This window comes from Lipotes vexillifer, unplaced genomic scaffold (genome assembly GCF_000442215.2).
Source record: "Lipotes vexillifer unplaced genomic scaffold, Lipotes_vexillifer_v1.1 scaffold655, whole genome shotgun sequence".
Taxonomy (NCBI): Eukaryota; Metazoa; Chordata; class Mammalia; order Artiodactyla; family Lipotidae; genus Lipotes; species Lipotes vexillifer.
Genome location: NW_006788208.1, coordinates 2,359,291 through 2,373,737, shown reverse-complemented (window position 1 = coordinate 2,373,737; position 14,447 = coordinate 2,359,291). Strand labels below are relative to the sequence as shown.

General features: G+C 48.2%; 1 protein-coding gene across 1 annotated transcript in view; it reads right to left on the bottom strand.

The window, feature by feature from the left end:
* Positions 1–3,456: 3,456 nt before the first annotated feature.
* NALCN (sodium leak channel, non-selective) overlaps positions 3,457–14,447 on the bottom strand; it is a 282,677-nt gene continuing 271,686 nt past the window's right edge. The window contains exons 39-43 of the mRNA XM_007461528.1: positions 13,822–13,979; positions 10,857–11,007; positions 9,160–9,309; positions 6,823–6,940; positions 3,457–3,696 (exon numbers count right to left, since the gene is read on the bottom strand). Coding sequence (XP_007461590.1) covers positions 3,503–3,696; positions 6,823–6,940; positions 9,160–9,309; positions 10,857–11,007; positions 13,822–13,979 — 771 coding nt within the window. The 3' untranslated portion in view covers positions 3,457–3,502. The remainder of the gene's footprint in view (positions 3,697–6,822; positions 6,941–9,159; positions 9,310–10,856; positions 11,008–13,821; positions 13,980–14,447) is intronic.

The window sequence follows — 14,447 nt, the reverse complement described above, 5'->3', positions numbered from 1 at the left end:
TCACCCTAGGCGTTCCTTGCTTGTGGTGGCATCACTCCAATCTCTACCTCTGTCTTCACATGGCTGTCTTCCCTCGGAGTCTGTGTCTTCATGTGGCTTTCTCCTCCCTCAGTGTCTCTCTCATCTTCTTATGACGCCAGTCATATTGAATCCAGGGCCCGCCCTACTCTGGTATGACCTCTCTATAACTTAACTCATCACATCTGCAAAGACCCTATTCCCAAATAAGGTCACATCCATAGGGGCTAGGAGTTAGGATTCCAACACATCTTTTTTTTGGGGGGGGGGGGGGGGACACAATTCAGTCCATAAGAGGCGGGAGACAGGCCATGTGGGTGGGGTTACAATTTTTTTTTTTTTGGGGGGGGGGGGACACAATTCAGTCCATAAGAGGCGGGAGACAGGCCATGTGGGTGGGGTTCTCATCTTCACCCAAATTTCAACTAGGGCTGCCTTGCTTTTGCCTGCTTAATATTTTGGGATCCTCCGAAGGACTTTGAGAAAGAGTGCCACTGGAAACCACCTGTCTGTGGTATATGCCACTTTCTACAAAGAAATAGGCAAACACATCATTCAACCGGCCCAGAAACTGCTTTTGCTGAAGGTTTATAAGCCCAGTATCTCTTCTATGTGCTCGATCTGATTCAGCGCAGGCAGGGCACAAACGGCCAGTCCCTGCTGATGGCTGTGGCTCTTGAACCACCACTGTGAATGAATAGAGTGAACAGCCTCAGTCTGGCCATTCTCTCCATCCCTGTTCCCTTTGAGTCCCCTTGAATCGCCTAACGTGCAGTGCGTGTGTGGTCTGTTCCCCGGGGGTCTCTCCGTCAAGTATTCTATCCCTTACACTTTCTGATGCCTTCAGAACCCAAAGCATCCCTTAATTAAAGGCAGTGGGTGGCATGATGACAGGATTAGTATCAGTGTCTGGCCTCCCTAAGGACCAGGGGACATTGTGGCTGACGTTTTCCCATCTGCATAACCAGCCTGTTTATAAGCTGATGAAAAATCTAAAAGGGGGTGAGGCATGTATCTTCTGGGCTTGCCGTCTGCTCTACTGGCTTCAGGAAAAGAGTGGCGTTAAGTCCCAGTCCCGCAGGAGTCGTCTGGTTGTTTCCCTTCATTGCAAATGTAGGGTGCTGTGGCTTTAAGTGCATTGCTATTCTGCCCCTTGCTTCACTGCAGAATGAACAACAATGATGTTCTGCTGAACATCAATTACAGACGTTTTAGAAAGGGCTCAGCCGTTTTGTGAGAATGAAGCTGTATTACTCAAGTGTAATGAGCCAAGAGGAAAAACGTCTCGTTTTCATGCAGTACAAGTACAGACCCATGCCCTGGCTGCCAAAGATCCTTTTGTGAGTTTGGAAGGTACAGAGTATTCACTCAGCCTTATGAGCACTAACGTGAAAGGAACCTTCTGGCTTAGGAACTGAGCTGAAATGAATAGCAGGGACAGAGCTTTTGCCAACTAATTATCGACGGAATATTCAAATACAGAGTTTGCAAAATGCCAGCTCCTTAGTGGCCCCTCCACCAAGCCGTCTCCTAACCCCCAAACCCACACATGTGAAAAGGGTTTAGAAATGATCATCAACTCGAAGTAAGTTCTTTTACAAATCCAATATTTATTTTATTTTCTTATGTACAAAAAGTAAACTCTAAACATAAAACAAAATAAAATCCTTTCGGCTGTACTGACTTTAATTGCCCATTATCTTATTGCCACAATTAATCATATAAACACTATATGGACTGTCACCACAATGTCACATTTATTATACAGAAGGAATGTGATATTTGGCTAGTTAAGAATGTTAAATAGACAGAAACAGATCATAAAGCAACTGGGGGAGTAGGGTGGTGGTCAAAGGATTCTGAGATCAACACTGTATTAAAAGAAGTAATCTAAGAACTTCCCTGGTGGCGCAGTGGTTAAGAATCCGCCTGCCAGTGCAGGGGACACGGGTTTGAGCCCTGGCCCAGGAAGATCCCACATGCTGAAGAGCAACTAAGCCCGTGCGCCACAACTACTGAGCCTGTGCTCTAGAGCCCGCGAGCCACAACTGCTGACCCCGCGTACCACAACTACTGAGCCTGTGCTCTAGAGCCCGCGAGCCACAACTGCTGACCCCGCGTACCACAACTACTGAAGCCTGCACGCCTAGAGCCTGTGCTCCACAACAAGAAAAGCCACCGCAATGAGAAGCCCGAGCACCGCAACAAAGAGTAGCCCACGCTCGCCGCAACTAGAGAAAGCCCGCACACAGCAACAAAGACCCAGGGTAGCCAAAAATAAATAAATAAATGAATAAATAAACAAATAAGTAATCTAAACAGCAAATCTCCAATCAAGAATTGTGTAGTTAAAGGCCCAAATGCACTTCTACTTGGTTGACCCAGCATAAAAGAACCACTGTTGCATCCAGAGGACACGGACAGCTGATGTGTGAAACATATACAGTTGAGCTGTGAGATAACGAAATTGTGAGTGAGTTGGGAGTGAGATTTGGGAGAGTACCATTATTTCTATAGGAGAGTCTGGTAGCAAGGGCATCATTTTGAATTGAACACTGCAGTAGTGTGTTGGGGGCGACTCAATTTCTTTGCCGATTTATGGCAAAACAGACCTACCTTGGGTAAGAGATGAAGCCAAGGGTAACATCACACATGCAAAGATTTTTTAAATGAGCTGAATCATGTAGTTTTAGTTTTTTTTTTTTTTGCTAAACTCTATTATTAAAAGGCTTTTTAAGAAACTCAACATCTTTAAGTAACTATGTACCCCCAAGTGATCCATGTACAGGTTTGTTTTAAACCAGTCAGCTCTTTGGGCCCAGTTCTTTGCTTGGTAGCGGCACACGCAGTTCTCTTGGGAACAGGCCAAGGGGACAGACATTGACTTGTTCTGATCTCTAATAGCTTGTGCATGTTTTTTTAAAATAACAGAAAAAGAGTATACTTTTTAAAATTCAGAATCTAATTTGTAAAACTACTATCATTTTAGCATGAGCTCAGTGTTGACATTTTCAGATCAATCATAAATAATAAATCCTCCCGAGAGGTATTTCTAGAGGAAGTGGGAAAAACGTGAACTAAAGATATAGCTCCTGCACCATAAATATCAGCCACTTTGGGCTAAGCACTCTTTCAGGGGGTGAAAATAATGCATAAGAGCATACATGAATATATCTTAGTTTACATAGGTGGAATATATGAAATTTTGAATGATCTACATCTGGTATAGTTGGTATAGTTCTTCTAATATTACGAAACTGCCATTTTGCAGATTCTCTTGAATGCGTGATAATAACCCATCACGCACACAGCTTTGACAGACCCAGTTTTATGCCTTCCTATGGCAGGACAGAAATCAGTTTAAAAAATCTTGTTACAAGTTGGACTTAAATTATACATCAGTTACGGATTGCTCACTGGACAATGAAAGAACATATCAGAAGTCACTTTTCACCAGTAGACTTTCATCTTCACTGGCTTCGATCTAAATGTCCAGAAGGTCATCTCCGCTTTCGTCGCTCTCCACTGTCAGCTGCCGAGTCCACCACTTCTTAACCTCGGAACCACAGGAAGCTGTGTCTGTCATGGGGTTCATTTTGCACACGACAGATTTCATTGTGGTCCGCCCTCCAAACCGTAAGTTGACTGAAGACACGGAGTGGCTTATTGGTTTTGGTGCTGTGGAATCAACAAGAGTCCCGTGAGCAGCCTGGTGTGGCTTCCCCCCGTTGCTAGCCATTCCTGAAACCCCCGATGGTCCTGTCAGTCATACTTTCCAGGAGCAAGTCCTACCCATAGATGTCACGTATGAAACCTTTCAAACACTTGGTTCTTTACATTCATAGTGGACTTTAAAATTATGTTCATGGACTAGTAACACCATTTGAAAAAAAATTTGTTTTTTTTTTGTTGTTTTTTTTGCGGTACGCGGGCCTCTCACTGTTGCGGCCTCTCCCGTTGCGGAGCACAGGCTCCGGACGCGCAGGCTCAGCGGCCATGGCTCACGGGCCCAGCCACTCCGTGGCATGTGGGATCTTCCCGGACCGGGGCACGAACCCGTGTCCTCTGCATCGGCAGGCGGACTCTCAACCACTGCGCCACCAGGGAAGCCCTGTTGCTTGCAATTTGAGATAACTACAAAAACAAAAAATCACTAAAAGTTCCAATTTGGGCAAATAAAGTGTCGTGGAAATGTGTTGGTGTTCATTACTATATACATATTAGTATAAAGAAACAACAAAGGAAAAGAAGGGATAGTGTAATAGACAGTGAGGGGAGAGGAAGAGGTTTGGAGAAGGTAAGGGAGGAAAGATGTGGGTAAATAGCATTTTTTTTTGGTAAAAACAGAAGTGTAGCATCAGAGAAAAAGGCATGATTCCTGGACAGATTTAAAATACGCTAAGGGCAGCATTCATCTTTCCAATCCATGTGCCTGAATAAAGCAGCCTGTATGAAGACTTTGTTGACACACTCATGGCTTTGGGATTCTATCAGTCATGGTTTGGGGTCCCACTTCTGTGACCTGTAGATGTAACCAACATCAAGTTCATGCCTCTGAACCCAATTTTCCTCAAGTGCAAAATGAGGAGATTACAAGTTTCCTCACTGGACTGCTGTGACAATTAAAGTAGATTAAATGAGATGACCTAAGAAAATGCAGAGCAGAACCGCCATGTAGTCCGGCACTCCACTTGAGGGTGCACATGTGAAGGAGACAAGATCACTATCTTGAAGAGATACGTGTGTCCCTATGTTCATGGCAGTATTATTCACCATAGCCAAGATATGGAAACAACCTGTGTCCATCGACGGATGAATGGATAAAGAAACCGTGGTGTGTATCAAATGGAATATTACTCAGCCTTAAAAAAAGAAGGAAATCCTGCCATTTGCAACAACATGGATGGACCTGGACGGCATTATGCTAAGTGAAATCAGTCAGAGGAAGACAAATCCTGTATGCTCTCAGTTACATGTAGAATCTAAAAAAGTCAAATTCATAGAAGTAGAGAGTAGAATGATCGTTACTATGGGTGGGCAGGTGGGGGAAATGGGGAGGTGTTGGTCGAGGGGTACGGAGTTTCAGTTGTGTAGGATGAATGAGTTTTGGCGATCTAATGTCCAGCATGATGAATATAGTTAATAATTCTGTATTGTATACTTGAAATTTGCTGAAAGACTAGATTTTAAGTGTACTCACCACACACACACAAATGGTAGCTTTGTGGGGTGATGCATGTTAATTAGCTCTACTGTAATAATCATTTCACAGTGTGAACGTTTATCAAAACATCACATTGTACACCTTAAAGGCATATAACTTTTACACAAAAATAAAAGGGAAAAAAGAAAAAAAAGAAAATGCATAGCATGACACTGGGGGGTACATCGTTGGTACCCCATCTTCAAATGCTCTTTTTCCTGCCCAGTGCCTCTTCAAACTCAGGGCGTCCCCAATACCATGTCCCTTTAATTATCACCGTTGCTGGCACTGGGGCCACCTATGGGCCTTTGAAGCCGCTTTTGACAGCATCCTTTCTTTCATCCTTTTAAGTGAATACCAAGGACTGTGCATCTCCCCTAGGTCGTCTCTCCTGTCCGTCCCTCCATGGTCTGGACCATGGCCTTCGCCCGTGTCCTCGTCGCCTCTTGCCCACACTATTACACCATCCTCTGGCTTGTAACCCTGCCTCGGGGCTCTGCCACAGACAGCCCACTCTCTGCACTGCTGCCATGTGAGTCTTCCTCAGCAGGATTCCAAATGTCACGTCTTGCTCAGAAATCTCTCCTGGTTCCTGACTGCTTACAGGATGAAGTTGAAACCACTCAGCCTGTAATTTGGAGTTGTTCATGGCCTGGCCCCAGCACTTACTCAATCTTGTTTCCCCTCACTCCCGGCTTTCCTTTACCAGGTGGAAGGAAGTCTGGTTCTCTCTGATCCCTGCGTAATAGCCTCCAGGGTAGGAAAAAAGAGATTCCCCTCCCTGGTGTTAAGTGGCACTGGACAAGGGTAAGGCACACTGTCTTCTGCTTTGCGGGACAGACGTGCTACGGAAGACTTTGCAACAGTCTCTGTCTCCTCACTTGAATCGGGCTGAGGAAGGGACACAATTCTAGAGCCTAGGAAGCCCCCGCTTTCCCATGGGCTCACTTCTCTACAGAGAAAACCCTGGGCCAGGCAGATCATTGCTCTCCTGCCACCTCTGCGTGGCCTGAATGGGATTATCCCGGCTTTCCAGACCCCCATGTCCCTCGAGAAGAAAACGCTCTCACTGAATCAATAAAATGTGGAAAATAATAGGACCGTGAGGCCTAAAGGAGGGAACATGTGTAAGGCCCTCACGACAGTGACTGGTGTACAGTAAGTACTATAACAGATGAGATTGCACTAAATAAGTTTTGTTGTTCCTTCTTTGAGAAACCTGTGTCATTTCTGAGTGACATGTATCCACCTACTCCCTCTCAGATTAAATGAATGTTGCCTACGTTTGGGAATGCCTGGAACGTGCACCAGAGGTCCCTGGTGGTAATCGCCACCACTTTCTAGGTCGTGGTTATAATATCTTTGTTAATAGGTGCTGCCTTCTCTATTAGCTGAACACAAGGGGTAATACTGTTCTGTTCAGAGAAGTTATTTTGAGGGAAATGTTTTTGATGAGGGAAATACCTTTTTCATTGTTTACTGTCTATAAATACAACTTTAGAGGCAGACCTGAAGTTTGAAGTTCAAGACCCCAAACACACAAAGAGCACGGATGCCCTGAAAATGCCCCACTTGCTAGAGCAAGGACTTGCCATACATACCCGAGGGCAGGCGCCACTGGCCGAACTTCCTCTGGGGCTTCCCGGCCTCGGCCGCGTCCTGCCGACTGGCTCCCCGGTCCGACAGCGTGGGGCTCAGAAGCCGCTGCCGGCTGCTCGTCTGCAGGGGTGCGGGCGGGAGAATCAGGCGGTTATTATTCCTCAGGCTGTGCTCTCCTCTGTGCACTCCTGGACCCTCATTTCATTTTAAGGAAGGAAGAAAGCCCCGCAGGAAAGTAAGTGGCGAAGACAGCGCGGACCCATAGTGTCAACAATGGGGACAGGAAGAGTGAAAATGGGTAAAGAGAGTCAGGGAAAGTGCAAGAGTCACCACTGCACAGGGCGAGGAAAGCAGGCCCGACCCCGCAGGCAGTGCTCGTTCTTGGGCATCCCTCCCAGACTCCTCCACTCCCAAGGCCACACACCTGCCACCCCTGGGGGCACCGCCACGTACCAGGGCGGGGGGAACAGCGGGACTGCCTGGTGTGGGGACAGTACACGCTTGCCAGCCCAGCGCCTCCAGAAGAGTTCTCAGCGGACAGAGCTCTAGGATGGGCCCCGGAAGAGAGCAAAACTTAAACCGGTTAAGACTGAAGCCAAAGAGAAATGCTCAGTTCTCCGGGCATTTCACCCCGTCTCCGGTTCACCATCCGCATCCCTTTCCTTATCAGCACCGTAGCCCTCACCTCTCTTCAGTGGCCCCTCTTGGGCTTTTTAACCTAAAACCAGAGAGCTCTGTTGCCATCACCTCCCCTGTCTCGCTGGCTGTGAGGCAGGAGATAGATGGGCCCCAGGCTGAACAGCTGGAGTGCATCTCCCGTGGACAGAGTCCAAGGTGAAGAGGAGAAGCTGAGCCCTCCCCAGATAAGAGACCACATATTCCTCATCCTCGAGGTCAAGGAGACCTTCCCGACTACACGCGCGCAGAAAGGTTCCTCGGAGGTCAAAAAGGGAGGGGGGCGCCACCCCATGGTAGGTGATGTCAACCTACCCATAGCCCTCTTCGCTAGAATCCACCTTGGCTAAGAGATGCGTGCGCACACAGAGGAGGACCCTGAGATATGCCAAATACAGGCTCAGAACCAGGCAAAGCGAGATGATTGGCCAAAGGAAGCTGGAAGAAATGCCGCATATAAGTGATTCAAACTACCAGGAGGGCGCTACTCTCCCTCTGAGCCCGCCTGTGTGTCTAGCCACATGTATTCTTTTTCCTCCTAAGAAACACTTTACTTGTTTCACTACTTTTTTTCTCTTTGTGGCCATTCACTTCTACACAACTGACGGGCCAGGGCCTCGTCACTGGTGGTCTAGTGGCCGGGATTCAGCGCTCACACTGCCGCAGCCTGACTTCAGTCTCCGGCTGGGGAACCGAAATCCTGCTTCAAGCCGCTGCAGGCCAAGGTCACCCGAGATCAGCTGTCTTGCTCTTACCCCAGCACCACACGTGACCACTGCCAGCCATCCTCAGCGCAGACAGGCGGCAGGGCCATTGTAGCAGCCCCACGTCCCTGCTGTGTTGACCGTCCCTGCACAAGTAGTCGGTGGCACGTGATTCCTACTGGCTGGGGAGCCAATGACATGAATCCACCCAAAACTGGGGTGTAGAACAAAAGAGCCCCTTGGAGCGTCCTGCTGGGCCACAAAGCCCCAGGCTTCAGTGTCTGTCACCTGCCCCGACCGTGTCACCACACACCCAGATCCGAGACCAGCTCCAGCCGATTCATAACTAAGCCTCACAAAGGCCGGGCCTCCCGCCAGCTGCTTCTCACACACAAGCTCTCCAGGACGCTGGTGACTCTGTGCTTTTTTTTTTATGGACGTGCAGATGCAGTCTGGAAATGAAGCTATGCCGGACCCTAGTACACAGAAGGTCCTCAAGCTAAGACTCCCCAAATTCCATATGCTCTTCGGATGCCCAGCTAAAGAAGGACAAATCCTCAATGAGCCTGACTATTTAGGGAGGTGGGAGGCCAACTGCAAGCATTTTTGCTCATTTTACTGCAAGTTTCTGTGACTTGGTGAGGAGGAGAAAACACTTAGGACAGAGGAGCTTCAGGCAAGCCATGTTCTCCTAAGTCATGTGACGTTAACTCTTCAGACAAAAGTCAACAGGATTATTAAGTTCAGAGCATTCCCACTGTTTTTTGTATCTATACAAATCAGAATCTTTTGAGATAACCTCCACTGATTCAGGGATGACAAAGACACAAACATCAACTGGATCAACGTGTTCCAGTTTTTTTTTTTCAACTTCCTATTAGAGATAGTGTCACTTGTTTAAAATGATTCATGTTTCTCGAACAGCCTCAGGTGACGGACCGCCTCCCGCCCGGACCGTACCTCGGGTTGCATGTTGTTATCCTGACTGTTGGCGTTCAGGTCCTCACTGGGCTGCGTGGTCTCAATACTGGGTGGGTTCAGAAACCGGCTCAGCTCCTGCTGTTGGCTCTCTCTCAGGCTGTGGATGATGCTGCAGGACTGCTGCTGTTTCTATGGAAATAGGATTGTTCTTTCAGGGACCAGAATTTCAGCCCAGCATCCCCCTGCCCGCACCGCTCAAATCTTATTTTTCTTCTCTCTGCTTCAAAGGACCTGAATGCCTGGTGACCTCTTAAGAGCTTCCAAGTAAAGGTTCTTAACTGATTTCCCTGAGGAGTATCAGATTGCTTTAAAGGAGGACTTGGAGACTTAGGAATTGCCTTCCCATCCTGTTTTCATTTGCATAACAATTGGAATAGTTATGCTCACTGATACTACCTTGTGTTTTATTTTAAATAGAGTTTTTTTCCTTCTTTGAACACTTTTTTTTTTAATCGAAGTATAGTTGATTTGCAATGCTAAGTTTCAGGTGTACAGCATAGCGATTCAGTTATACATATAGATATAAATATTCGTCTTCAGGTTCTTTTCCTTTATAGGTTATTACATAATACTGAGTACAGTTCCCCGTGCTATACAGTATAACAGAAGTTTTAGATCATTAACGTGAGTTTCTATTCTTTTCCCGTCTTATCTTACACTGTGCTCACTAAGCCAATGTGGATTGCTCCTTTCCTCTAACTTGGAAGAGGTAGGAGACTTGGGTGGATGAGTGAAACCCTTGCTTTGCTCTTGTCTTGGCTCTGGTTGGAGCAGGCCAGTCCGGCAGTGGGCCAACCTGTCATGGCGCACACTGAGGCCTGAACAGTCTGGGGTGAGTGGGCACTGCCCGTGCCCTGTCAGGGCCTGTGGGGGGCAGACGTGATCCCTGACCTAGCAGGGCTACGGTGGCCCAGCTGCCGCAGCTGCCTTGCTATTCGAGGTTGGACTGGCTCCTTGCTCTGGGGACCTTTTCTCCTCCAATGGATATGTTTCGAAGTTGGTGGTGTTCTGAGAAATAGGATTAAAAAAAAATCTGTTATGGATAAATGTTTAGTGGTTAGTTTGATTTTTTTCCCCTGTGTGTGAAGCATAGGTCAAAACCACTCATAAAAGTAATAACCTAATAGAAGTGCCCACTGTAAACACAGTCTATGTAAACACAGTATATGTTCATGGACTTATGAGTTAGAGAGTCTTAAAGCTTATAGTTCAGGAAGCAGATCATAAACTCTGGGGAGAGGCGGTCTTTAATTAAAGATCAAACAACATTGTCAACAATATGTTGGTATTTTTAGGAGTAATTTAAAAGTAGTTTTGTAAATTCCGTTGCCGTTCAGTATGTAGAGATTTCTGGCATTGTGAACACTCATGTTTCATAAATGGAGATCATAAATATTTTAATATCCATAAACTGCTTTTTCAACATTCATGCTAAGTTATAAAGATGTGATTCACTGGAAATTTCTTATGGACTCTGCTCAAGAGGATATGGCTGAAGGTGGACCGGAATTCAGGTTTGAATCATCGTAAGTGGATACAGGTGGCGTGCTTGTGGGCTCATAAGGTGATCACAGAAGGCTCCAGCGTAGGCGCTGAAGAAGCTCCTTCCGTTTGACCCTCCTCCTCCCCCTCCTTTGGGAGGAGAGAGTAAAGCCTGGTGGGTCCGGCTCACTCACGGCTCTGATGCGCTTTAAGCACTTCTTCAGCCACATGCGGATGGTCTGCTTGGCCACCTCCTCCTCGATGGTGTACTCCAGCTGCTCCCTTGCGAGCAGCTCCTCCAGCTGCAGACTCTTCCGGATGTCAACCGACCGGTAGGAAAGCATGCTGGTGGGGGGGAAACATGCAGTGATGAGCTCTGAGGTACCTGGGGTCTAGACTCTCAGAATCCAGAGAGAACATCACTCCATCCAACCAATGTAACATCTGGACACCAGCCCTGACCAGCTGGAGGGCTTGGGCTGGTTATGTCACCTCTCTGTCTCTCTACCCTCATCCGTCACACGGGGAGAGTCACGAGACCTACCTTACTGTGTGGTGAAGTTCGCTAGTATCGGCAAGGTACTACAACACTGTAAGCGTTTGTGAAACAAAATGTCCGGGCTAGGCCCAGACCTACATTATCAGCTACTTAAGACTCTGGAACTTTCCCTGTAGAAGGAAGGCTGCTCTTTCTATACTTTCTTCACATTCAGATCCAACTGGTGATGGTCAATAGGCTTGGCTGTGGGTCATGCATCCAATTCCCCCCGCCATTTCCCTCTCAATTTATCTCATTTGCCCCCTACATCTTCCTCATTCATGTTAGATGGGTGCAAAGCCAGGGTGGAACGTTCACTCCCACTTGGCCCTCGATACAACAGGCCCAGGCAGTGGCAAATGAAAGCAACACGGCTGACGTGCTGCACTGGGGCCCCTGGGCAATAAGGCACCTCATGCGTCCAGGCCGAGGGCCTCAGAGCCAAAGGCACCGCGCCTTCTGGTGCTACCTGGTGCAGCCGCAGTACCCAGGTTATTGCTCAGCCTCTGCCTGCCCCGAGCTTCGAGCTCAGAACCCTCTCCATAGTCCAGATCACAGCCTGGAGGCGCCGGAGGGGCCCTCCCCGTGCGGGTGCAGCTCTGGTACAATGACCTACTCTTGTTTGCTAAGGTTCTTCCCACCGTGGGCGAAGAAAGCACGTTTGCTCTTCCTTTCTTCTCTGCCTCATCAAGAATCTCATCATTGTTGAACAGTTGTCATCATATCCAGGGCTAGAGGAATAGGAAGGGGCAAAGGATGCCACCATCAACTTCGCCTGGGTCCATGTCATCAGACACACCAATGTGATCCAAAGAGGCTGCGTGTTAATTATTAGGGACAGTGATATGTCTATGCACCTGACTTTCAGCCTAAAAATATTTGTCACTAGGAGGGAAGACGGAGTGACATTCTGAGAGAGATGGCATCCTTTGCTGTTCATCGGTGTTTTCTGCCTCATCTTTTCCTGCCTTTTAGCTTTCCCCTGGAAGATGTGAAGAGAGGGAGGTAAAATCGATAACTTGAGAGAACTTCTCCCAGATCTTTCCTCTGTTCTGGTCTTTTTTCAAATTCCAGTCACAGCGTATTTCTGTACTCCTGAATGCTCCTGAAATTGGTGACACAATACCCAACATTTAACTTGCCAGGTATATGCAACACGATGAAAATAGTTACTGGTGGCAGAGGAGGGTTCTTGACTTTTTCTGGGGCATGGATCCTTTGGCAGTGCAGCTGATGGGACATTTCTTAGAACAAGGTTTTAAATGCATTAAAAAATCTGCATTACAAAGGAAACCGGTTATATCGAAATACAGTTCTCAAATTATTTTCTTTGAAAAGGTGATGACGTAGTAACATAAGTGCTTCTGTATTATTACATTAAATAATAACATCTAGGGCTTCCCTGGTTGGCGCAGTGGTTGAGAGTCCGCCTGCCGATGCAGGGGACACGGGTTCGTGCCCCGGTCCGGGAAGATCCCACATGCCGCGGAGCGGCTGGGCCCGTGAGCCATGGCCGCTGAGCCTGCACGTCCAGAGCCTGTGCTCCGCAACGGGAGAGGCCGCGGTGGTGAGAGGCCCGCGTACCGCAAAAAAAATAAAAATAATAATAACATCTAGCTGAGGTCAAATGACTACTGTAACTCAGAACTGGCGAGCATAACAGATATTTTAAGATATCAGACACACGGTAATGAGTGTGAAAATGTCTGTGATTTCTACTGGTGACAAAGATACGGGTATATCATTGAAGAAAATGCTGCATTTCATTGAGTGATTAGTGAAAATAAAGATGTAACTGTTTCCCTTTCCAAGACCACGGACCTCTGAATTCTATCCATGGACTCCCGTTTAAGAAGCTGTTATGGGTTGCGTTGTTTTCCCCTCAACAAAAGCTATGTTGGAGTCCTAACCTCCAGTACTTCGAAGTGTGATCTTATTTGGAAATAGGTCATTGCAGATGTAGTTAGTTAGGATGAGGTCATGCGGGAGTAGGGTGGGTCCTTAATCCAATATGACTGGAGTCCTTATAAAAGGGGACATCTGGACACGCACACAGACACAGAAGGAGCACGCCTTGTGAAGATAAGACAGAGATGAGGGTGATGCTTCCATAAGCCAAGAAACACCAACAATGGCCAGCAAACCAGCAGCAGCTGGGTGAGATCACAGCCTCAGAGGGAACCCAGCCTGCTGACACCTTGAATTCACTTCCAGCCTCCAGACTGGGAGGCTAAACTTGCTGCTTCAAACGCTCAGTGTGTGGTATTTTGCTAGAGCAAAAATCCTAGTGAATAATACAGAAGCCTCTCAGAGAGAAGGAAGGGCCAAGCCTCTGTGTGCCCCTTTGTCCCGTCTGGGTTCTCATGAAATGGCTGGAAAATGGGGTTTGCCAACCAACCAGGGGCAACCGTCCCTGGGCGGGCCAGGCCGACTGTGGCCGGAACCATGAGTGAGAAGGTCGGGGGCTGTAGCTCCCGCTTGACCACAGGGGCCTGAGGAACGGAGCAGGTGCCCAGCCCTCCTGGACCCCTTCCTTCCTGTGGAATGAGGGGCGGCCCAGCTCCTCTCCCCGTGCAGCGGAGACGCGGGGCGGTGAACTGCGGGGTTGTGAACCGCGGTACCTGAGCACGTCATGGAAGGTGACATCACCGCCGTTGTGCAGCCTCTCCATCTCGTAGCACATGTGCTTGAACAGAAGCTTGTCCTTGTCCAGGTCCACCTCCAGCCTCCCCCGCAGAAGCCGCAGCAGGAACTTCACGCGGAATGTCGGGATCACCCCCTGGTGACAGAGCACGGTCACTCGGAAACAGGCCACAATGATTCGCTTGGGGTTCTGTTTGCACAGCAGAAAAGCCCACAGCTAGCCTCTCAAAAGCTAACATAATCGGCACTGGCTCAAGGAAGCCTCTGGCCTCCCCGAGGCCGGGGGTCTCTGTGCACCCAGGGGAGCCCGGGATTAGGAGCCCAGCCTGTGGAGTTGCTGCCGGAGCATCTCTGGTTCTAGGAGGCATCCTGCCGCCACACGGACCCTCGGCCTCCCCCAGGCCCAGCTTCTACGCTCCCTCCTCTTCCTGTTGCCTGCTGCACTGCCTCAGCCATGTTCACCTGTTTCTCTAACACACGTGCCAAGTGGGCCAGTAACGCACATAGCAGAAAAAATGGGGCCGACACGTGTGTATGATCCTTCACTTAGTCCAGATGCTGGGGACTTCTAACCACGGGCTTGGAGCTACCCTTCTAGGGAAAG